The sequence below is a fragment of the Mobula hypostoma genome, chromosome 27, assembly GCF_963921235.1.
Source record: "Mobula hypostoma chromosome 27, sMobHyp1.1, whole genome shotgun sequence".
In the NCBI taxonomy this organism is placed as follows: Eukaryota; Metazoa; Chordata; class Chondrichthyes; order Myliobatiformes; family Myliobatidae; genus Mobula; species Mobula hypostoma.
In genome coordinates, this window is record NC_086123.1 from 14,977,131 (window position 1) to 15,002,713 (window position 25,583).

Below are 25,583 nucleotides of genomic sequence, written 5' to 3' on the forward strand. Positions count from 1 at the left end.
ATCTGATGCTCTGTTTAGTTCTCTAACTGCAGAGTTTCACAATTTCATTTTTTTTTCGCAGCATTTCAATGACAATGGGGTTCTACTGAACTGTAAGGCATGCGGTGCAGCTGATTGCAGCAAACTTTTTATTTCTTCATCTGTATTTCAATTAATTCAAGTTTCAAAATTGTCCCTGTTACTTAAAAATCTTTACACTTCAAATGATATTTGCTAATGTTAGTCAGAAAAGCCAAATGGTTATAGCCATTGCAACACACATCAAAGTTGCTGGTGAACGCAGCAGGCCAGGCAGCATCTCTAGGAAGAGGTACAGTTGACGTTTCAGGCTGAGACCCTTCGTCAGGACTAACTGGAGGAAGAGCTAGTAAGAGATTTGAAAGTGGGGGGGGGAGATCCAAAATCCTTAGTCCTGACGAAGGGTCTCAGCCTGAAAAGTTGACTGTACCTCTTCCTAGAGATGCTGCTTGGCCTGCTGCGTTCACCAGCAACTTTGATGCGTGTTGCTTGAATTTCCAGCATCTGCAGAATTCCTCGTGTTTGTGTGGTTATAGCCATTAACTTTTTGCTTGAGCATCAAAATTACTTCTACCATCTGAGTTGGTTATTTCAGAGGTACTGATTCACACTTTTATAGGACTATTATAATTGTATCAATTTTTAAGATAAAGTAACTTTAAAAATTGCTTCCATGTCCACCATGGCAAAATGAAACAAAATTGGAGCAGTGGAACAGTTCAGTTATGACATTAGACTGGATTGGCTGTTTCTTTTACTTGGCACAAAAGGGAAGCTGATTTGATGGCTACAAAACTGAGGGGCTGGGTAATAAGTAACTTTTCCCTAAAGTGAAGTACTTAAAAATGTGATCAAATATAAATGGTATAGAAGGGATCTGGCGAAGAACTTATTCACCAATAAGATGAGTTGAAATCCAGAACGTTCTTCCTGAGGGTACATTGGAGGCAGTACTCTGCTAATATTTAAGTTTTATAGATAAGCACTTGAAATGGCAAGTATTGGAAAATGGGTTGGGGATAGATATGCACTTGATGACCAGCACATACTTAATCAGTTAAAAGACCTTTTTCTCTGCTATGACTCCACAAATTTATTAGGAGCAGGTAAACGTTTCATTCCTCAAGCCTGCTGGGTTATTTCAATAAGATCACAGTTGCTCAGATTTTAATCTCGGCTCCACGTTCCTGACTACTTTGACCTTTCACTCCTTTGCTTTAACAGGAATCTAAGTCTGTGCTGAAAATATTCAAAGTTTATGTTTTCACAGTTGAGGGGGGGTGAACATTCCATAGGCTCTTAACCTTGTGAAAACAAAAATTGCCTTGTTAAATTGGTGACCCTTTATAATTAATCACTGACCCCTGTTGCAGATTAACCCCAAGGATGAAACATCCTAGCCATATCTGCCTTGTCAAGACTCTTGGGGATCATGTATATTTCAAACAGCACCTCCTCTTACTCTTCTAAATTCTACAGCATCCAAGACTTGTCTGTTCAGCTTCTTGTAAGGTGAACCATTCATTTCAGTTAGTCTATTTTGTATGTTGCTGGATTGAGAAATGCTGTCCCATTCCACAACAGAAGAATAAGTATTGATACACTTATCATACAAGCACAGGCAAGTTATAATATAGGTTTTGAGTCTGGAGATACTTTATACTGAAAGATATGAAAACATAGTGATGGTTAGATTGTATATGAGTTTTACAGTGGATATTATTAGGCTGATATTCAAGAGAACTGTCATCTACCATCTACCTAAGATTAAATCTTGTGTTTACCAGTAGGAATTGCAGAAGTAGGTGATGCTGGGACGAGTGTGCCAGCAATCAAAACAAGGTAAATCAAGATCTTAATTGTCATCTAGCACCTTGGGTCACTGCCTTAATTTGAGATTTGAATGTGCAACTTCATGCAGTGTCTCCTGTAGTTCATACTGTAATCATAATGTTCCAGTGATAAAGATAGTCGGTGAAAGTATTGATCCAACTGTCTGTCCTACATGTTTTATCACATTTTGAGTCATTGTAACTGCGCTCATCCAAAGTGAGTTGTAATTATTTCATCACATCCTGTCTGGATCTTTTAAAAGATGAAGAAGTCTTGACAATCGAAGAAGTGAGTTTCCAGCTTTAGAAAAGTTAATATCTACCTTGTTTCTGGTAGCAATAAAAATGATTGCTTTAGTCAGTAATGACAGAGATCATATCGATGTATTGTGGAATCACAGAAGTTGTTCAAGTTAATCATCTGAAACATAGTTAGCTTTCACATCAGAATGTGGTTGAATGTTATCTATGTTTTGCTATATGGACTGCTTTAAATACAGAAATTGTACAAGTGTGGATTCACTCCCATCTTTGTGATCATCAGTACTGTTAAAGACATCTAGGTAGTAATGGGCTAAATGACAACATCCTTCCGTGATGTTTTGGGGCTATAATAATTGCTTTTTCATTGTTTCCTGCTTGTTGGAAGTTTCATGCCATGTTTAGTTAAATACTATATTAGTGTTGGGTACAACAAATCCTGGTCCCTCGTGACATTTGACTTTTTGTGGATATTTTTAGACAAGATCAAGGCTATAAAGGGGTCCGTAGCCAAGTGGTCCTTTTCTTTTTCAATCTTTTTATTAGTTTCATAAAATATAAACATAACATAGTAATAATACAAAATTGTTTGAAATACATTGTTATACTTAAGATGAGTAAGTATAAAATCAAATAGTATAAATTGACAAAACTCCCAATCATGTAGGATAACAATGAATAATACAGGACAAAAAAAAATAACTGGGAAAAAATCATGAAAAAGAGAAAAAAACAAACCCCACCCCAAAAAAAAACTAATCTAAACAGAATTAGTCAACTAAACTAAAACGACTTGGGCAAGTTTAACAACGTAAAAATGGAAGAAAAGAAAACCTTAGTGTTGACGACTCCATTCCTCTCAACCAACACTACAGAGAAGTAAAATAAGTTTGGAAATGGTCAAATTACATCATATGAAAATGCTGAATAAATGGCCTCCAAGTTTTTTCAAATTTAGTGGAAGGGTCATAAACCACACTAATTTTTTCCAAATTCAAACAGAACATAGTTTGTGAAATACAGTAGGAGGGTTAATCTCTTTCCAATTCAGCAAAATGGATCTTCTAGCCATCAAAGTAAGAAATGCAATCATCCGACGAGCTGAAAAGGTTAAATGATTTGAGTCTATCATTGGTAATCCAAAAATAGCAGTAATTGGGTGAGGTTGTAAGTCTGTAGTGGTCCTTTTCAAAGTGACTTTAACATCATTAGATAGGTTATTACTTTAAAAAAAAAGTGTTCCCTCAATGGGACTGTTGAAGACTTTGGGTTGTGGGAGAGCACACTAAATGGACATGATTGAGTTAGGTATTTCTCAAGTATTCTCTTCCATACTGTCAGCTTCTCAGCCCAGACTCAAAAAAAAAGTTTCTGTCATGCAAATTGAAGCTTTAAGCCTCATTCTTTACTTTCACTACCTTGGCACTAACTAGCAAAAAGATGCACAATTCATGTACAGGCAACAAGTTCATAGAGAAAGGGAAATGAAAGAAGCAATTTAAAATCTGGAGAGGTGAGAAAGGACAATAAAAGATAACTTAATAATTGACCAGAGCAAGATAAGGGAAATGTATAGTAATAGTGACATTTTATATTTTCTCACGCATTGTGTCTGGAATGCCACAGGTTTGCTATTTGTGTTCTGCATGTTTTGCTTCTCTGCATAAGATACATACATTCTATGTATGTTATCAAGTATTGAAGAATTGTGATTTTTCCATTTCCATGGAAATGCCCCATCTGCAGTGCCTTGAAAAAGTATTCACCCCAACAACTATTTTCACATTTTACTGTCACACTTTCTGAATTAAAATATATTTGAAATAGGATTTTGAGCTAATCTACAAAACATCGTGCATTATATCAAATCAAAAGAAAAATCCCCAAACCTGTCAACAATTTACTAAAAATTACTAACCAAAATTGAGACTGAAGTATTCATCCCCCTTGTAGTTACTGAGCTAATTTTCCTCTTGGTGCTGCACTGTTTACTACCTTGCCAACTCACCCAGTTTGTTGATGTAGAAAATTGAATGATTGTCTGAATAAAGAACCCTCCTCTCTCTGACAGGTCCAACAGTATTATAAAGATTTTCAACAGACCAAACCAAAATGAAGACAAAAGAGCATTCAAGCAAATCAAGGAAACAATAGAGCACAGATCTGGAGAAGGGTACAAGACCATTTTAAAGGCACTGAACATATTTCAGAGCTCAGTGCAGTCCATCATGACATAGTAGAAAAATATGAAACCATGGCCACACTGCATAGGTCAGGCTGCCCCTCTAAATTTAGTTGCCGGAGAAGAATGATACTTGTGAGAAAGGCTGCTGTGACACGAGCAGTCACTCTGAATGAGCTGCAGAAGTCACTGGCTGCAACTGGAGATGAAGTTTATAGTTCAGACCTCTAAGGCTTTGCACAAAAAGCATATTTATGGAAGAGTGTCAAGGAAAATGACCTTGCTTTAAAAAAATATATATATCTTTGCCCATAAAGACTTCGCAAAGCGTCACTTAGCAGGCACTCTAAAGATGTAGAAGATGATCTTATGGTCGAATGAGACTAAAGTGGAACTTTTTGGCCTCAACACTAAACTGTATGTGTGGTATAAATCTCATGCTACATATCAGCAGGAAACACGATCCGTATGTGGATCCTCACCTTTCTAACTGTGTGGATTGGTTTCCTGTTGATATATGGTGGCGGTATGGACATGCTTTGTGCGTGGTAGGTCATGTTTGACCAATCTATTGGAGTTTTTCGAGGAGGTTACCAGGAAAGTGGATGAAGGGAAGGCAATAGATATTGTCTACATGGACTTCAGCAAGGCCTTTGACAAGGCCCCGCATGGGAGGTTAGTTAGGAAAATTCAGTCGCTAGTTATACATGGAGAGGTGGTAAATTGGATTAGACATTGGCTCAATGGAAGAAGCCAAAGAGTGGTGGTAGAGAATTGCTTCTCTGAGTGGAGGCCTGTGACTAGTGGTGTGCCACAGGGATCAGTGGTGGTCCATTGTTATTTGTCATCTATATCAATGACCTGGATGATAATGTAGTAAATTGGATCAGCAAATTTGCTGATGATACAAAGATTGGAGGTGTAGTAGACAGTGAGGAAGGTTTTCAGGGCCTGCAGAGGGACTTGGACCAGCTGGAAAAATGGGCTGAAAAATGGCGGATGGAGTTTAATACTGACAAGTGTGAGGTATTGCACATTGGAAGGACAAACCAAGGTAGAACATACAGGGTTAATGGTAAGGCACTGAGGAGTGCAGTAGAACAGAGGGATCTGGGAATACAGATACAAAATTCCCTAAAAGTGCGTCACAGGTAGATAGGGTCGTAAAGAGAGCTTTTGGTACATTGGCCTTTATTAATCAAAGTATTCAGTATAAGAGCTGGAATGTTTGATGAGGTTGTATAAGGCATTGGTGAGGCCGAATCTGGAGTATTGTGTTCAGTTTTGGTCACCAAATTACAGGAAGGATATAAATAAGGTTGAAAGAGTGCAGAGAAGGTTTACAAGGATGTTGCCGGGACTTGAGAAACTCAGTTACAGAGAAAGGTTGAATAGGTTAGGACTTTATTCCCTGGACCGTAGAAGAATGAGGGGAGATTTGATAGGTATATAAAATTATGATGGGTATAGATAGAGTGGATGCAGGCAGGCTTTTTCCACTGAGGCAAGGGGAGAAAAAAAACCAGAGGACATGGGTTAAGGGTGAGGGGGGGGGGAAAGTTTAAAGGGAACATTACGGGGGGCTTCTTCACACAGAGAGTGGTGGGAGTATGGAATGAGCTGCCAGATGAGGTGGTAAATGCGGGTTCTTTTTTAACATTTAAGAATAAATTGGACAGATACATGGATGGGAGGTGTATGGAGGGATATGGTCCATGTGCAGGTCAGTGGGACTAGGCAGAAAATGGTTCGGCACAGCCAAGAAAGGCCAAGAGGCCTGTTTCTGTGCTGTAGTTTCTATGCTTTCCAGCAGCAAGGACTGGAAATCTGGTCAGGATTAATGGAAAGGTGACTGCGACTAAATTCGGAGATCCTGGATTTAAAAACCTGCTAGTCTCTGCCAGAAACCTTAAGCTAGGGAGGAAGTCTGACTTTCAGCAGGGCAAAGACCAAAAACACATTGCCAGAGCAACCATGGAGTGGCATCAAATGAAGAAAGTTGATGCCCTAGAGTGGCCCAGTCAGAGTCCTGACCTTAACCCAATCGGACATCTCTGGCAAGACCTCCAAGATTGCTGTCCGCCACTGTTCCCCAACTCAACTTGGCACATTTTGAGCAATTTTACAAGGTTTTGGGCAAATCTTGCTCTATTATGTTGTGCAAAGCTAATAGAGACTTATCCAAAAAGACTACTGGCTGTAATAGCTGCAAGAGGTGATTCAACTGAGTACTGAGCAAAGGGGGATGAAGACTTTTGAACACCTAGCATTTCAGTTTTTGAATTTTTTGTTTTTCATACTTTACAATTTTCCCTCTTTTGGGGCTCTACTGTTGGCGGGGGGGGGAGGAGAATGTTATTCACAAATAAAAAATTCTCAGTTAAATTGATCAAAATCCCTGGTTGTAATACATCATGTATGGAAACAAAGGGTTGGGGCTGAATACGTTTACAAGGCACAGTGTTTTGTGATCAGGTTTTATTAATTTGATTTGTAAAATTAAAATCTAATATAAAGCTGGCATATACTAATTGCATTCTGTGTAATACTGATTTAGGGATGGCTTAATTGGTGCCTGGCATAGTTTTGTGGGTCCAAGTTGCTCGCTCTTGATCAGATGATGGTAGAAATAATAAACTAAGGTAAGTTGTTAGATTAAAATGTACTTCAAAAAGAGTTATTGCATGCACTGGTATTAGAGGTATCTGGAAATCTAGCAAAGATGTGCCCAGTAATAAAAGCATAATTACATAAACTGTTTATTTAAATTTTTGATTATAATTTTTAATTTTTGCTCTTGCCTGTGATTGCAGTGAAGTAGTTGTAAAATTTTTAATTTGTAAATTACAGTGTGTTTTTGTTTACTTTATTCATCATGTACTATCTCAAAGGGAAGTTGCATAATTTTGTATTAACATGAATTTTCAGATTTGATCTTGAGTGGAATACAAGAACAACAAAGTGATACCAAAGAATTGTACATAAACTGTAGTAGTGGAGTTAACATGGTGAGCTTACCAGCTTTTTATTTGTTACATTCTGTAATATCCATTGCATTCACCTTGAATTTCTTTTCCTTGTTTTCAATTCCATGAGAAGTTCTTCAGTGTTCTGAGGATAGTCATCTTGTTGAGACCTATATTGCTTGACCTATTGCTTCTAATTGTCCAAGTACACAGGTTTAGCATTTCTTTTGTATCTCTTTTATTCATGAGGTAAAAATTAAAGTTTTTAGATGAGTTTTTTTCAAAAATATTTTAGCAGTTCTACTTATACCTACCTCTATAACTATGTATTTTCTACATGCTCAATTATTACTACCAAATACCACTTCTCTTCCTCACCTCATCCCTTTTCTTGGATGTGGCTGTGCTCTCTTTCCCCATCCATTTCCATATCCTTCAGTATGCTCCGGTCCTATTGCAATCAGTGATGTATCACTGGAGGAATAAAGGTGGTTTCCCTCAGCAGGGGCTGCCATTTGAGTTAGAAAAATTCTTGATTTAAAAATCCTAGTCTGTGACTAAAGAATACCAGAATGTTCAGTGTACCCTAAAAAGACATGATGAAATCAGCTATTGATGTTTAAAATGTACGTAACAATACATCTAATTCATTTAAAAACTATTGAAATTGGACATGTATCTTTTCTGCAAATACTTCTGCATTGCATTTAAGTCAGCTAAATTGTCATAATAAAACATTTAAAATAGTTAACAGTGTTGGCATTGTGCTGGAATTGAGCTCAAGTGAATTAGTGTGTGGCCACTTCCTGTACTTGTTGAAATGTGCTTGCCATATTATGACATGGTCATAAGTCAAAGGTGCATCCAGTTGATTTATTCTGAGTCTGACAGTTAAATGTTTTGAGTATTTAGTTTTCAATATGACCCTATCTCTAACCTAGCAAGAGAAGATTGTTAGGGGAATCTTAGTGAAGAACATAAAATAAAAAGTATATTATGAATCAAAGGATGAAAGAATGGATCAGAACTTATTTTTCAGTTGTTTACTTTTCTCCCCTGTGATTTCTCTTGTTCAAAGGTCCAATTTAATGTCGGAGAAATGTATACAATATCATCCTGAAATGCTTTATCTTTGCAACAATTCACAAAAACAGAAGTGCCCCAAAGAATGAACAACAGTTAAACGTGAGAACCCCAAAGTCCCCCATCTCCCCCTCCCACGTGTAAGTGGCAGCAAGCAACAATCCCCCCTCCTCCCCCCACCAGCAAAAAAAAAGCAAGCATTGCACTCAAGTGTGAGCAAAGCAATAGCAAAGACACAGACTTGCAATTACCCCAAAGACTTAGCGTTTCACACTGACATTCAAAAATGCCCCCTCCCCCCCCTTCATTTTCCCGTCAAGCGGACACAACAAACAACTTGCTGGTTTACGATGTTATAGGTCCATTATGTTGCTTTTTTTCGAGCTCCGTGCCTGAAGATCACAAAGATCTCATGTCTTCGGGCACACAGTTTATTTACTTACAGATACAGCATAGAGTAGGCTCTTCTGGCCCTTAGAACTACACCGCCCCAGCAATTCCCGATTTAACCTTAGCTTAATCATGGGACAACTTGTAGTGACCAATTAACTTGCCAACCAGTATGTCTGTGGAGTGTGGAAGGAAACAGGTGCACCAAAGAAGAAAACCCACACATTCCACTGGAAGGGTGTATAGATTCCTTTCAGATGACATTGGAATTGAACTCTGAACTCCAATGTCCCAAGCTGTAATAGCTTTGCACTAACCACTACTGTACGGTGGCACTCTTGTTGGGTATATAATTCAGCAGATTTAATAAAGAGACAAAATTTGTACATGTTGCAAACTCAGATGGAATGCTGTGGTGGCAGGTTTAGAATACCAAAAAAATAAACTTGAGGCACCATTACTTCTAAGCATTCAGAGCATGTATTTTGACATAATGTCTCTGTGAAGATTACTATCAAGTTCTCCTTTCTTTCCGCTGTTGCAAGAATACTTGCTTACAGATGAATACTCACTGCAAAGTTAGTAAAATTGTAAAATCTATCTATCACTCATCATTGATAATCGTAACTCCTGGAATGTTTTCTTCAGATGTAGTGCATAAAAGTGCAACCTGGACAGTTCAGTTAACCTTGCCCGATCATTAAACAACAGTTTCTTGATCATTTACAATTAATATCTTTAGTTATTATCTTTACTGTTTTGTATAATTTCTCCTAATGTATTGAAATGCATCAGTTTGACATGGAACAACTTCCTTGATTGTTATGCAGGAAACACGTTGCAACATAGGGGAATTAGTTCATGCAGAGGTAAATACTGTGGCTGCCATTTGAGAAACTGAACAATAGGTGCAGATTTATTAAACTTTAAAATGGATATCCAATTTAATATATAACAAAATGTGTTAGATTAGACCCAGTAGATGTTAACTTTTCATTTAAGTAGTCTTTACATTCTGTAGGCTTATTTGTGTCTCAGCAGTGTAGAGTCAGTCACTCAAATACCTTTGTAAAGCTCGATGATGTGCTCTGTGACTTTGGATTTCTGGTCAAGAGAATGGGTGAACTTGATATGAATACATGCTGTTGGCCATCCATCAGCAATTCCATGGGATGTGGTTAAAGTTAACTACAATTGCTGCTTTTTGCTGGGCTGATTCCACTCCCAATCACTTCTGAGCAGATGTGTTTCAGTTTAATTTAAGATCGGTTTATTCTACAGCTACCAAAGCTTGCAGTGGAATCTGGACCAACTGGAAAAATGTACTTTGGGAGAACAAACCAGGGTAGAACTTGCATGGTGAAAGTAGAACAAGAGGGATCTGGAAATACAAATGCATAATTCCTTGAAAGTGATGTCCCAGGTAGATAAAGTTTTAAAGAGAGCTTTTGGTGCTTTGGCCTTGTCAAACTATCGAGTTCAGGAGATGGGATGTTGAAGTTGTATAAGATGTTGGTATGGCCTAGTTTGGTCTATTGTGTGCAGTTCTGTACGCCTACCTACAGAAAAGATACAAATAAGATTAAAAGAGTGCAGAGAAAATTTGCAAGGATATTGTCAGGGCCTGGGAACCTAAGTTATGGAGAAAGGTAGAACAGGTTAGGTCTCTTTTTTTTCCCTGGAGTATAGGAAAAAAGGGGAGATTTGATAGAGTAAACAAAATTGAGGGGTATTGATGGGTAAATGTAAGCAGGCTTTTTCCCTGAGGTTGGGTGAGACTAGAGGTCATGGGTTAAGGGTGAATTGTGATTTCACATAGGATAATGGTATGTGGAACAAACTGCCACCAGGAATTGGTAGAGCTAGAGATGATTGCAACATGTAAAAAGACTTTAGGCAGGTTCGTGGGTGGGAAAGCTTCAGAGGGATATGGGCCAAACACAGGCAAGTGGGATCATTTCAGGTAGACAACTTGATCAGCATAGGTGAGTTGAGCTGAAGGGCCTGTTTCTATGCTATAATTACTCTGACCCTGTAATAAGCCTTAGTTTTATTTTAGAAGTGTAAAGCAAGAAGAAAGTAAGGTCTCTGAAATGTTCTTACTATCTCCACCGATTGCCCAATGCAGCCAGGTTTGAGTAGGGGAAATACATCTGATAGTTTACATACTTCAGGATGCTTTTGCAATTTTCTTGTGTAGCAAATATAGGAAAACTTGCTGTCTCTGTCAAAACACAGTTTGGATTTTACACAAGTAGTGTTAGAATTATTGGTGTTTTCAGCTATTAGTCTCAAGAAGATGGCAACTTTGGAAGTCTAATGTGCAAATCCCAAAGCTGTAATTAATGTTACAGTATTGCTCCAGGGATGGTGTTTAAGACATTTTCATCATAGTGAATTCAAATTACTGCTGTAAAATACCCTGAAAATTGTATGATTAACTGCAGGAAATCTAAGTGAGGTTTCATAGGCTTACTCAGACACAATTACTGTTTGGCAAACTGAGCCTGAGAAAAATGTATCTGAGACATTTAATACATCTGTAACTTCACATTTCAAATTCAAAGATTTTGAATTATTTTTGGAAAAGTTTTGGATATTTGAGTTCCTGATTTATTTGTGTTCACTCCAGCTGTAGTACTGTGTAACATAGCCAAAAATTGTGCTTTTTCCTTTTTGGTATGCAGCCTGTCCAATTTTCTTGATTATCTTTGGCTGCAAAGCAGTTGACCTGATTGGCAGCAACCTGCAGTGAAATTGAGGAACTGCTGCCAAAATGATCATTGTGGAGAGTTTTCTTTTAATTTGGCGCCAAGTACCTTTTGTTGCACTATCATAAAATATGGATCACATGTTAGGATCATACAGTACAGAAATAAGATCTATGGGCCAACCAGTCCATGCTGGCCAAAGAGCCTGTTTCTGTGATGTAAGATCTTAACAGTTCCTTCAACCTTACATTTTTCATATCTGTACCTGCTTCAACCACTTCTTCTGGCAGCTCATTCTATTATACCAGCCTCTGGGAGAAAAAGTTACCCTTCTCTTTCCTTTTTAAATCTTTCCTCTTGCATTAAACCTATGCCTTCCTAGTTCATGACTTACCCCAACCATGGTGCATTTGCCGCCCAAGATTTTATGTACCTCTTTGAGATTATCCCCTTATTCTCCCTTGCTTCAATGAATAAAGTCCAACCTGCTTATCCCCTCGATAACCCATTCCTCTAGGAGCATCTTCATAAGCCTTTCCTGCTAATGAATGGAAATTTGAGTTCATTTGGAGGCAGTTTCTACAAATAACTGTTTTGTAGTCAAATATGATGAAAAGATTTGCATTGAGGATAGATGAAATAACTTTTATAAAGAAAAACAGTCTAATGCTACTGATAATTAGTGTGTAAATTAACAATGAGTTATCAATCGTAGTATGCCCTACTTTATCACATTCAATGAAACAATATAATTAAAATTGATATTGTGTAGTGTGTACCATTACATATGGCTTCAAATTAGCACAAAAGTTTTAATAAAGTACCAAATCATTTTTCTATCTTCCACTTAATTGCATCTGTTTTGCATCCAAGATTAGCTAGATGACTAATTCAAGCCACATTCAAGACATTATTTTGTCCAGTTGAATAGATTGTCAGTTCATTTTTAAGAACTAGTGTTACTCATCATCAAACTTAGCAAAGCTTGGAACAGACGCACCCGTCAGAGGTGGCTGGTTTCAAAGGATATTGCGCATAATTTGAAGTAGATTGTCCTCGTGAAATAACTGTTGTTTATCTGAAATTACCACAAACTGTACCAGAATTAATCCATTCTAAATCTTTTGTTTTCTGAGAAATCACCTGGTGTTATAAGGATGTATGTGTATAGTTGAAAATAAAATCTTACAAGAGAAATTATTTTAATTTGATGGAAAATAAATGTGCCCTTTGACTAAAAAGGAAACCAACCCTCCTTTTTAGGATGAAGACGGACAACATAGTTTGGAATGTATCCAAGCCAATCAAATCTTTCCTAGAAAAAAACTAATTAGAGAAGAAGAAAACCTCCAGGTACAAATGGAAAAATTGTGGACTGTTTATAAATTAAATGTTCATTTTTGTTGATCTGCTTGGCTTTAATTCCAGTGTAGTACTAGGATAGATCCCAGGTTCATCTAAATGTCTGATCTCCTGTTGGTTCTTTGGATAGCTGTATCACTTTTTAAACTGAGAGACATGCAGTTAACTTTCTCACCCCAAACCATTTCAAGTACTTTCAAAGTTTTAGTCACTGCTGTAAAACAGCACTTAATTTGTTCTGTGCTGGATGCCATGTACAGCCATATCATAATAACTGGATAGATTGTTTTAGCTGATGTGTCTTCATATAACAGAAGACTCCATTGCGAATTTGCTCCTTTAAAGTATTTCCTTTACGATCCCTTGGATCCACCCGGGCAGGTAGATGGGGTCCTCAGTTGACTTTGAAAGAAAACAGCCTTGGGTGAACATTCTTGCAATGACTGAGTGTTAATCAAACTGTTTTGTTCACTTCTCCAAAGCAACATTTGAACTTCAAACTCTCTGTCACTAAAGTGAAAGTGTTGCCATACAAATGTGACTGAACCAACTGGCAGTTTCACAATTTGAATTATTCCATTAATGACTTGGTTTATTTTCCTCATGGTTATCACGGCTTTTATTACGTGATTCTCTATTGTCAACTATAGGTAAAAATTTCCCAATAAATGAAAATATTTTGTGTATAATGAGGCCTTGTTGAATTTCACATTTTGTATATTGTACCTGACATGATCAACCGCAATAGTAGATTGTAGCCTCTGCTTTCCTCCATTTTCTTTAATAGATGCTCAGTCACTGTGTTAAAATAGATTTTATGCATGTATATATGTTCTGTTGCTTTAGAGTAGATGTACATTTTTTTGTTTTTAAATTTCCCAATGGACCCCTGCACTAAATGTATTTGTGGCTGAATCAAGATTATGACAACCAATTTCCATAAAACCAGGTACAATTATAACAGAATTTTAGTTATTGTGCTGCTTAATGATTGCTTACCAATTACTTACTATTTTAGGTTCCATTCCCAGAACTTCATGGAGAAAGTACAGAATACATAGGACGTGCTGAAGATGCAGTTATTGCTTTGTCTAATTATAGATTACACATCAAGTTTAAGGAATCACTTGTGAATGTAAGTGTTGAAAACCTTTTAAATAATCAATCAAGTAAGGTATTAACTTTTGGAAATACTCAGGCTTTACAGCACACTGAGACAAACAGTTAATATTTCATCTGAACTAGTTTTGAAATAAGTGATCAAAAGGGAAGCTCTTGATAGTGAGTCTAAGGAGACTGACATGAATGGTGGTAATGATAAAGGGATGTTGATGGCTAGTAAAGAAACTGTAACTGATTATGTAAATAGGACATAACAAATACAATCTGAAATCAGTGAAAGAAATTAACAATCTGAAATTGGAAAAGAAAAAAGTGGGAATGGGTAACTTTGTAATTATTGAATTTAATGTTGCATTCTTAAAACTTAATTGTCTAGTTGGAAGATAAGTTGGTATTTTTTTTGAGCTTTCTTTGAACAATCTATGTGAGAGGCCATAGAGCAGGTGTAAGGAGATACCAGAGAATGGTAACAGGTATATTCCAAGGTGCAGGAGTCTGCTGCTGCTACTGTTGAGTTTACAGTGATCAAGGTACAAATGCTTGGAGATTTGAGTCAAATTGATCAAAGTTTTAGAATGAGAAGCGTAATAAATAAGTTTAATTTCTCTTTAGAATCAGCTTAACGTGATTAAAAGCTGTAACCTTATCTCCATTGTGTTTGACACTTCCCATAATCTTGGAGCATAGAACCTACCTCACTTGTGCTCTTCATTCCTGTCTTCCATCTCCACATGCATCTTTGATACAACCACTTTACTGCAACCTTCTTTCCAAGGATTTACCCTACCCTTGAGCATTCAGTAATCACCCTGTCATCTTGATATGTTTGGTTTTCTTATTTCACAATGGCACTCTTTGTGCTTATCTTTCCCTCCAAAAAAAAACAACTACTCACTCTACTGCTTCCACCTTTATCTCTTTTAGTGTGTGCTAGCCTTCTAATATTCTTTTCCTTCGCACACATTGTTCTCTATCTTTTATCCCTATTTTTCTAGAATTTAATTCCAGTTGAATCAAGATAGTATGAAGATAAGTGTTTGCATTTTCATTATAAAACCAAAGCAGATTTACATCATCCTATTCCAATGTAGCAAAGCAGGTAGAATTGTGAATTCCTGAGCTCTGTTAGTAAACAAAAGAAATTGCTGAGTTAGAGGTTGACAGGATAACTAGATTATTATATTAAGGCTGACGCTGCTGTTAATGTTTGGTTAATTTTGAGCTCTCTTTCTCTCCCCCCCCCCCCCCACCACAAGTATACTCATGTAATTTTCCCAGTGTGTTTTTATTTAACAAGTTTGTTTTTATTGGTGCCTTTTTACAGAAGGGGATCAATTACGTGCTCTGGATTTAAAATGTTAGAACTTCTAGAGATTTGGAAGTTCAGGCTCTATAGAATTCTGAAAATATTGTTTGTCAACTTTGCATGCACATTAATTCATGGACATCTTAAGAAAAACAAAAGTTTATTATTGTTTATGTACATAATTAAAGAATTGTTTCCATTACTCCAAGCAAAAAAATCTGTTTATGGCTTATGGAGGAAAAACAGTTGTTTTTTTTTTGGTTTCCTGCGCAGAGTATTTATCAAAATACCTTTTGTGAACTGACAGTAAGTATAATACATTTTTTCTTATCCTAGCATCATTGATGGACATGTTGAAACAGAATGCTGTCAGTGCATTGTGGCATTGTAGTTCTTGCATGCTTTGTCTTTTAAGTGTGGCTTTATCCTAGCATTATACAATAATGAGTATTTGAACTTTCTGAAACATTGCCCAAAGTAGACTTTTTAGTAATGGGGCCTTATTCTCTAAGATAAATCAGACTAGAAACATGCTTTGGTATTACAAGGTGTTTAAAGTTGCTCAATTTCATCAGTGACAGATGCTTAACCACTTTTACCACTTGCTGCTTTGAATAAGTCTCAGCTTGATCTACTATGTTCTAAACTAAACCCCAGTCTAGCTGATATTTGCCCATAACTAAATTCCAGCCCTGCTACATCTTCACTAATTTCTTCAGTAGCCTCGCTACTCTTAGCACATCCTTTGTGATATTCTATAACATTTGATCGAATACCTGGCTAATATATTATACAGTTTTTAGTGTGACTTCATTTGACTTATGTACTGTCACTAATGAAGAAAATATTCTAAATGCTTGACCACTAATCTACCTGCCTTTCCACTTCCAGTGACCCGTAGAAATTCATTTGAAAATCCCAATATTTCTTTATTTTTCAGTATCCAACTGTGTTTTTAGTATTCATTGTTCTCCATAGAATGCATTACTTCAGTCTCCAGACTGAATTATGTTTGCTATTTTACTGCACTAGTATTTTGCTACGGTTTGTAGATTTCTCTTTAATGTTGACCACATAGACAATTGTTGCACATTTTTATTTCATCTACAAGCCTCTTAAATATGTCTCCTCCATTTAAGTTCAAATTGAGATTTCAGTGCAAGAGCTCTTCTGAATCATGTTCCAAATAAATGCCCTATTATCGAACATGCTTAATTGTTCTTTGTTTTCTGACGGTGAACCAGCTTGGATCTAACATGCCCTATTCCCTTCACTACTATAGGCTTCAAATTTGCTGATTAATCTGCCAATCCATGTCATGCCAACCCTTGACCAAATGTATGTGGGCCACTTAAAATACTCAGAGTACATTATTATCAAAGTATGTATGCACTATACACCCGGAGATTCGTCTTCCTGTAGAGAGCCACGAAACAAAGAAACACCATGGAACCTGTTCAGAGAAAACATCAAATATCCAATGCGCAAAAAAGAATAAATTGCGCAAATGGCAATAAAGAGCAAAAAGCACACAGAATATAAAACATCAAACCAGAGTCCTTGAAACAGTTTAGGAATATTCAGGTTAGTTCTGTTCAGTTTAATTTAACACTTTTGTTCGTTGCCTATAAGCCTCAGAGTTAATCTACTCTGATCAAAATTGCACAAAAGAGCAAATAAAAAAGAAATAACCAGAAATGCATAACACGAACTGCAGAGTCTAGTCCGCAAACACGCTGAAACATTGTCCAAGACCCAAGATTACCAGCAGCAGTGACGAGAGAGAGACAGAGACCAGTCTGCACTGAACACCCACCTACTTCTGCTCTCATCCTTGTTGACTTCTCATTGATTTGATCGGTGAGAAATTGAGTCCCTCTCCAGGCCACACACTCTGCTCCAAACCTCACTGAACTCCTTCAGCGACAACTACGTGTCAGATTGCTCAATCAACCCAAAATGTAAATCACAGGTTCCAAATGCTTGCAGCTTAGTTCTAGAATCATATTTGAAAGAAGTAGGAGGAGTAGTTTATTGAACATGGCACCGTTGACTTTCTACCACCACTGCATAATTATTAAATGTCTGGCATGATCCCCTACTCCTTCGCAAATCCCATGTTTAATCTGTGCCTTTCTGAATAATGGCCTTCAGATAATTTTTAATAAAATGCCTACCCTGATTTTCTGCTCTCCTTTCCAGATCCAAATTGTTTTTTTTTTTTAACCCAGTTCTCACATTTAATCGATGCCACCATATTGGCATGTCCAGTCATTCAGCCTGTAACCCAAGGATGATTGGAAAGTGATACCAAATTTTCTTCGGTTTGAACTGATGCCTCTATATCATTTGAAATGTATTTTTATCTGGTTTAGCAATGTTTTTATTTTAAAAGATACTAATCTGCTTAATACTTTTTCTCTTTGAATTGTTATGTTTTGTGTTTTACCCACCACCTTTGATTTCTATAGGTCCATTTTTTTCTCTTCCCCCCCCTTAATTCATTTGTATAACATTTTTAGATTCACTTTCACTTAACAATTTTTTCTTTCACGTTCTGTCTTTGCCTTTAACTTATTTTCAGTCATGGTCGTAGAAAACTACACTATAAAAACATGATGTTTGACCCTTCTAGTTCTTGCTGAACCATTTAAACTGCCTAGTCCCATCAACCTCCATTCATGTATCTATCCAAGCTTCTCTTAAACATTGAAATTGCATCCACCACTTGGACTAGCAGCTCGTTCCACACTCTCAAGACCTTCTGAAGAAGTTTCCCCTACTTTTTCCCTGAGCATTTCACCTTTCATGTTTAACCCATGACCTCTGTGTAGTGTTGCCCAACCTCATTGGGGGGGGAAAAGCCTGCTTGCGTCTACCCTCTCGATACCCCTCATAATTTTGTAAACCTCAATCAAATCTCCCCTCAATCTTCTACATTCTAGGGGGAAAAGTTTTAACCTATTCAATATTTCCTTTTAACTCGGGTCCTCCAGTCCTGGCAACATCCTTGTAAATTTTCTCTGTACTCTATTCATCTTATTTACTACTTTCCTACAGGTAGGTGACCAAAACTGCACGCAGTATTCCAAATTAGGCCTCACCAACATCTTGTACAATTTCAACATAACATCACAACTCCTGTACTCATACTTTCTTCAATGAAGGCCAATATGCCAAATACTTTCTTATTACCCTGTTCACCTGTGACGCTACTTTCAAAGAATTAGGGACCTGAATTCCCAGATCCCTTTGTTCTACTGCATTCCTCACTGCCCTATCCCTACAGTGTAAAACTTACCCAGGTTGATCCTCCCAAAGTGCAGCAGCTCACATTTGTCTGCAATAAATTACATCTGCCATTTTTCAGCCTATTTTTCAAGCTGGTCCAGATCCCGCTGCAAGCTTTGGTCTTCGTCTCTGTCCACTATACCCCCAAATTTGCTGATCCAGTTAACCACATTATCATACAGGTCGTTGATTTAGATGACAAACAACAATGGACCCAGCACTGATCCCTGCAGCACTCCACTAGTCACAGGCCTCCAATAAGAGAGCCAACCATCTACCACACTGGCTTTCCCGCATAGCCAATATCTAATCCAATTTGCTACCTCATCTTGAATGCCAAGTGATTGAACCTTCTTGACGAACCTCCCATGTGGGACCTTGTCAAATGCCTTGCTCAAGTCCATAGAGACAACATCCACTGCCTTGCCTTCATCAATTTTCCTGGTAACTTCCTCAAAACTCTACAAGGTTGGTTAGTCACGACCTATCAGAATCAGGTTTATTATCCCCGGCATATGATGTGAAATTTGTTACCTTAGTAGCAGTTCAGTGCAATGCACAATCAGCAGAGAAAAAATAAATAAATAAACAAGTAAATCAATTGCATATATTAAATAGATTTAAAAACATGCAAAAACAAATACTGTATATAATTTTTTTTAAAGTGATGTAGTGTCCAAAACTTTAATGTCCATTCAGGAATCAGATGGCAGAGGGGAAGAAGCTGTTCCTGAATCATTGAGTGTGTGCCTTCAGGCTTACCTCCTATCTGATGGTAACAGTGAGAAAAGAGCGAGCCCTGGGTGCTGGAGTTCCTTAATAATGGACGCTGCCTTTCTGAGACACCAGGAACAAAGTGTCCCTTTCTTTCCAAATACTTATTCATCCTGTCCCTTAAAATTCTAATAACATCCCCACTTCTGATGTCGTGCTCACTGGCCTAGCATTCCCTACTTTATTCTTAGCCTTTCTTAAACAGCAGAACAACATTAGCTATCCTCCTGTACTTCACCTGTTGCTAAGGATGATTTAAATAGCTCTGCCAGAGCTCCTGCAGTTTCTGCACTTGCCTCCTACAGAGTCTGAGGGAACACCCTTTTTCAGGCCCAAGGGAATTGTCTACTCTAATTGCTTCAAGACAGCAAAATCTCCTCCTCTGTAATCTGTATAGGGTCCATGACCTTGCTGCTGCATTCCCTTACTTCTCTAGACTTTGTTTATCTCCTGAGTAAATACAGGCGCAAAAACATCCATTTAAGGTCTCCCCCATCTCTTCTGGCTCCACACATTATACTACCATTCTGATCTTCCACAGGACCAATTTTGTCCCTTGCAACCCTTTTGCTCATAATATCTGTACAAAACCTTGGGATTCCCCTTCACCTTGTCTGGTTGAGCAGCCTCATTACTACTTTCAGCCCTCCTGATTTCTTTAAGTGTTCGCTTGCATTTCTTGTACTCCTTAAGTACGTCATTTCTTCCTGGCTGCCTATACCTGCTATGCACCTCCCTTTTTTTAAAAAACCAGCTCCTCAATTTCTCTCAAGTCGAAGTTTCCTAAATTGTTGTCCTTGCTTTTTATTGTGTCAGGCACATAAGCTTTGTATTCTCAAAATTTCATTTTGAGGACCTCCAACTTACTAAGTACACCTTTGCTGGAAAACAGCCTGTCTCAATCCACACTTGCCAGATCTTTTCTGATACCATCAAAATTGACCTTTCTGCAGTTTAGAATCTGTTTGATCACCAGAGCTATCCTTTTCTATAGTTACCTTGACACGAATGACATTTTGATCAGTAGATGCAAAACTTCCCCTACAGAAACTAGTGTCTCCTACCCTGTATCATTCCTTAATAGGACATCAAGTATTGCGCACTGTGATTGGAACTTCTGTGTACTGATTAAGGAAACTTTCCTGAATACATTTGACAACCTTTACTTCCTTTTACAGTAATAGAGTCCCAGTCAATATGTGGAAAGTTAAAATCCCCTACTATCATAACCTTAGTGCCTCGGGGTTTCAGAAGTATTGAGCTCTCTGCATCTCATTCAATATTTCCATCATCTAACCCCTGTGCTCTAAGTAGTTATTTTGAGGTCACTTTTGTTAAAACAAGGCTTCAGGAAATTGGACATACTCAACTGGTATCTGGTTGAAACTATGTTAAATCTGGTTTTTGAAAGTTGTTGAAGTAATGTTAACACTTGTATTTCTACATGTCCCATTTCTTGAACTGAAGCCGAAAACTGTCCACCATTCAATCCAAGCTAGGTATACATTGAATAAAAACTGTTTTTGACTTCAAATAGCACTATTTCCTTCCCAGCTAACATTTGAGATAGATGAAATTTATACTCTTCAACTTTTGTGGAAAGAAATGCTGTTTTTCCCCTCTAACAGCATTCTAAAAGTAGTATGAGATTGATGATTCAGAATCTTTATTAATGAATTAAATATTTCTGTAAGTCATAGAATTAGACCATTCAGCCCATTGAGTCTGCTGCACCATTCCAGCTTGACTGATTTTATTATCCTTCCCTACCCCATTTTTCAGCCTTGTCCCGATAATATATGATTCCCTTACCAATCATGAACCTATCAACCTCTGCTTTTCTCCAATAGCAGCACATCTTATCATTTATGAGGCCCAAAACTACTGACGATGCTCCAGGTGCTGTCTGACCAATGCCTTGTAAGCCCTTAGCATTACATCCTTGCTCTTAAATTCTAATCCTCTCAAAATGATTGGTAAGGAAGACAAATGCATAGATTTAACCTGCAAGTTAACCTTTGGGGAATACTGCATGAGAACTCGAGTGCCTTTACACCTCTGATTTTTGAATTTTCTCCCCGGTTAGAAAATAGACTCTGATTTTATTTCTTCTACCAAAGTGCATGATCATACATTTCTCTACACCATATTCCATCTGAAACTGCCCATTCTCCCAATCTATGTCCTTCTGCAGACTTCCTGTTTCCTCAACTCTACCTGCCCCTCCATCTAACTTTGGATGACAGAATTGATGGCTTTGTGGCTAACTTTGCAGAAGATAAAGGTCATTGACATTTGACGTGAAAAGAAGCAGTCCCAACACTGACCACTTGCAGAACACTATTAGTTGCTGGCAGCCAACCAGTAAATGCTCCTTTTATTCCAACTGTTTGCCTCCTGCCAATCAACCAATCTTCTATCCTGTAATACCGTGGGCTCTTTATTTTGTGTGGCAGCTTCATGTGGCACCTTGTCAAAGGCTGTCTGAAAATCCAAGTAAACTATTTCAAATGGACATAATTTTTTTTAAAAAGCTTGTCTGTTGTGGTTTGCTCAAAAGCTATTAACACTGTTTAAGGGATTGTGACATCTAATAATAAATTAGGATATCAGTGCTGTTGTGCAGTCAAGAGAATATGTAGGGGCAAGTTTGCATTAATTGATAGAATGTCTTATCAACTTTCTAAGAATCTGCAACAGTTTCAAAATGATCTCATTTCATATTTCTTCTATTGGTACCAGATGTTCACTTCAGCTGCTATTTTAAGCTGGAAGTGATGGCAGTCTGAGTTAGGGAATTAATTGCTTGTCTTTTTACACTGCCTGTCTCAGCATTTCTGAATTAATGATGCATGATTGGTATGGCTACGTTGCTGGTTTTAAATGGGCTGTGCCTATTCAACTTACTGATTAAAGTGATAATATTTTGTTGGAACAGCAGAATAACAGTGCTTCTATTTAACATTAAAGACCCTGGTCCACCCACTTCATTAGCTCAATATTTGATTTTAATTGTACCTTCTCGCTGTAAGGTGGTAAAGCATTTCTAGAGGAGATTCTCTGGTTCTTCCAAGAGATGATTTTGTGCTGTGTATTTCAAGCCATTTCAATTGTGATAACATTCCTAATCCTGTCCATCAGTGCTAATGCAAGCATTACTCAGCAGTTTTTTTTATGACATGAGGTTTAAATTGGGTCTTCAAGTCTCCTCCCCGCCCCCCCCCAACCCCTCTCAGAATATAAACACCAGGCCACAATGTTGACAAATGTGGAAATATCTTGGTCTTTCTGTCCCATTACTGAATGATCTGCTGAATCTCATGATTGAGTTCATATCCTACAACTACGCAAGTAATCAACTGCAGTAATGAAGGGGTGCTGTAGTGTTAGAGACACTTTTTTTCTCTCCACAAAGGCAAATGTAAATGGAACTTAATTTAAAAATTGATGTGAAACACATCTGGTCCTTTTTTGTTTTTTCAATTCTCACAAACAATATTTATCTCTAAATCTGCAACACCAAAAGAGATGATGATCTGACCTTTTAATTCACCGCTGTTTGAGAGCACTTCATTCCGTCTAAATCACTACTAATTTTATTGTAGATGTGCCTTCATTTCAAAATAGTTGTGGAACGTTTTAGGGGATAGTGAGGCTGTGGAAAGTACTACTTTAAAATCAATTACCTTTTATTTTCTGAACTCGGCAAGATTTACAAAAATTGTTGGTAGGTTCTTTTTAAATCATGGTCAAAATTCCTACTTTTTTTATTGTTTGTGCTTAACAATTCCCATTATTTCTCCAAATCATCATTCCTGTATCACATATTGAATGGAAAAATATCATGGAGGGGAAAAAAATGAACATGAAACTTTTAGACAGACAAAAGGGTTCCCATGCATCCAAACAAGTAGATTGTTGAGATATATCAGCTAGTTAACCAGTAACAGGAAAGAGAGCCAAGTCTCCTTTTCGGTGAGGTTGCCCTGTTCCTGGGTCTTCAGGTAGACATGGGCTTCAACTACATCAGTCGGAGTGCAGGTTCTGTGGACACAACAGTACTTTTGCTTAACCAAGTAAAATCTGAATAGATTTGCATTGTTTAATGGGTAGCAAGTCTGAGTGTGAGTATTAATGTTCCCATTGAGCTCTTATTAAAAACATTGTTTTCTTTTGTAACAGAATTGCAATTGCAAGTTCATTTGAACTTGGGTCAAATATGCAACAGTAATAGGAAAGGTACGTCGCATCCGGATTCTCTCCGGTTAGCGGACAATTTCCCTCCACGCCTCCCCGACGTAGTGGGGAACTGCATACGAGGCAAGTTACAGCAGTGGTTTGCCATTGCCTTCTGCTGGATGAGTTTCCAAAGAGATCACCAGCTGGGTCCAACAGTAATAGATGGGATTAAATCAGTAATTGTCCACATAACAAATAATGGTACATTGGGTCTACTAATTAGTAGGTTCTGGATTGTATTTGTCTGTTTTTTGGGGGTGTAGACATTGTTGATAAGGCAGATGTTTGTTGTCGATCCCTAATTTCACTTGAGGCTTGTGATGAGCCACATGTTTGAAATGTTGTAGTCCTGACAATGATCTCACTAATTCTACTCTGTGATGTGTGAAGGATATATTGTGTGGTCAGGACATGTAATTTGAAAGGGAATCTAAATTCTGGTGTTGCCTTCTCTGGTGCTGAGTTGTTAGACTCAGGAGGCATACATTTTCTAGATGACGCATTCTGCAACTACGGTATAGCTGTCACGGACAGAGATTGTTAAAGGGTGCTGCATGGGTTGTTAATTAAGTGCACATCTTTTCAAGTAAACAGCTTTGTCCTGGATGGAGTTAAGTTCCTTGAATTGGAACTGCACTCATTCAAGCAAATGGACTCTGCTCCATTTGCTGTGGGTTTAGGTTGGCATTGGATTACTAGCCTCAGGGTGCTCAGCCTCTGATCTGCCCTTGAGCCATCACATTTGTATGGCTGCTTTAGTTGATGTTCTGGCTGTAGCGATTTTTAACAACCACAGCCATCTTCCTTTGTATTAAGTATGACTCCCAATGTGAGCAAAGCTGCCTTGCACCTCCATTGGCTTGGGTTTAATCCTGATTTCTGATAATGTCTGTGTGGAATATACACATTGTCTCTGAGACCTCTCGCTTTCCTCAATTTACTTCAGCTTCCTCCCATGTTCTGAGGACGTGCAGATCACTAGGTTAGTTGGTCACCCTAAACCAGGGGTTTCCAATCTGGGGTCCACAGATCATTGCTTATTGGCAAGGCCCCATGGCATTAAAAAGGTTGGGAATCCCTACCCTAAATGGAGTGGTAGAATCTGCATTTTGTTGGAGGGAATGTGGGAAGAATACGTTAGGATTGGTGTAAATGGATACTTGATGTCTCGTGCAAAATTGGTGAGCCATGGGGCATGTTTGCATCATTATTGAAATGCTGCTTCATGATGCCCATTGATTTCAGTTTTACTCGAGTTCCTTTATACTGTATTTCGTGGGGGAAAGAATGTTTGCTTTTTATCAGAGGTAGTAACCCTCCCCTAGCCCCCAGAATTCAGCTGTTAGATCAATAGTGGAACCAATGAGGCGATACACACAAAAAATGCTGGTGGAACGCAGCAGGTCAGGCAGCATCTATAGGAAGAGGTACAGTCGACGTTTCGGGCCGGGACCCTTCATTAGGACTAATTGAAAGAAGAGATAGTAAAAGATTTGAAAGTGGGAGGGAGAGATCGAAATGCTAGGAGAAGACAGGAGGGGAGGAGTGGATCTCAGAGCTGGAGAAGGGAAACGATCATGGGATGGGAAGCCTGGGGAGAAAGAGAAGGGAGGAGGTGAACCTGGAGGGTGGAGAGCAGGCAAGGAGTTATAGTGAGAGGGACAAGGAGAAAAAGAGAGGGGAAAAGGGGGGGGATAAAAAATATATAAAAAATAAGGGATGGGATGTGAAGGGGAGGAGGGGCATTAACAGAAGTTAGAGAAGTCAATATTCATGCCATCAGGTTGGAGGCTACCCAGACGGAATATAAGGTGTTGTTCCTCCAACCTGAGTGTGGCTTCATCTTGACAGTAGAGGAGGCCGTGGATAGACATATCGGAATGGGATGTGGAATTAAAATGTGTGGCCATTGGGAGATCTTGCTTTTTCTGGCGGACAGAGCGTAGGTGTTCAGCGAAATGGTCTCCAAACCTGCATAGGACAAGGGAGTCACATAGGGAGCAATGAGGCGAGTTGAATTGGACTTTTGTAACTATAGCTTAAATT

At 38.1% G+C, this 25,583-nt stretch overlaps 1 protein-coding gene across 14 annotated transcripts in view; it reads left to right on the forward strand.

The window, feature by feature from the left end:
* mtmr3 (myotubularin related protein 3) overlaps positions 1-25,583 on the forward strand; it is an 86,544-nt gene that overhangs the window by 22,862 nt on the left and 38,099 nt on the right. For 8 of the 14 annotated variants that reach the window (XR_010016244.1, XR_010016245.1, XM_063034401.1 and 5 more), the window contains 5 exons: positions 1,809-1,860; positions 6,851-6,935; positions 7,222-7,301; positions 12,707-12,796; positions 13,824-13,940. Coding sequence is in view for 12 of the 14 variants with exons in the window: in XM_063034401.1 (XP_062890471.1) it covers positions 7,299-7,301; positions 12,707-12,796; positions 13,824-13,940 (210 nt within the window). In the remaining 2 variants the exon portion in view is untranslated. Of the gene's footprint in view, positions 1-1,805; positions 1,861-4,182; positions 4,285-6,850; positions 6,936-7,221; positions 7,302-12,706; positions 12,797-13,823; positions 13,941-25,583 lie in introns of all 14 variants that reach the window. The other 6 variants (XM_063034400.1, XM_063034395.1, XM_063034398.1 and 3 more) reach the window with 5 other exon arrangements.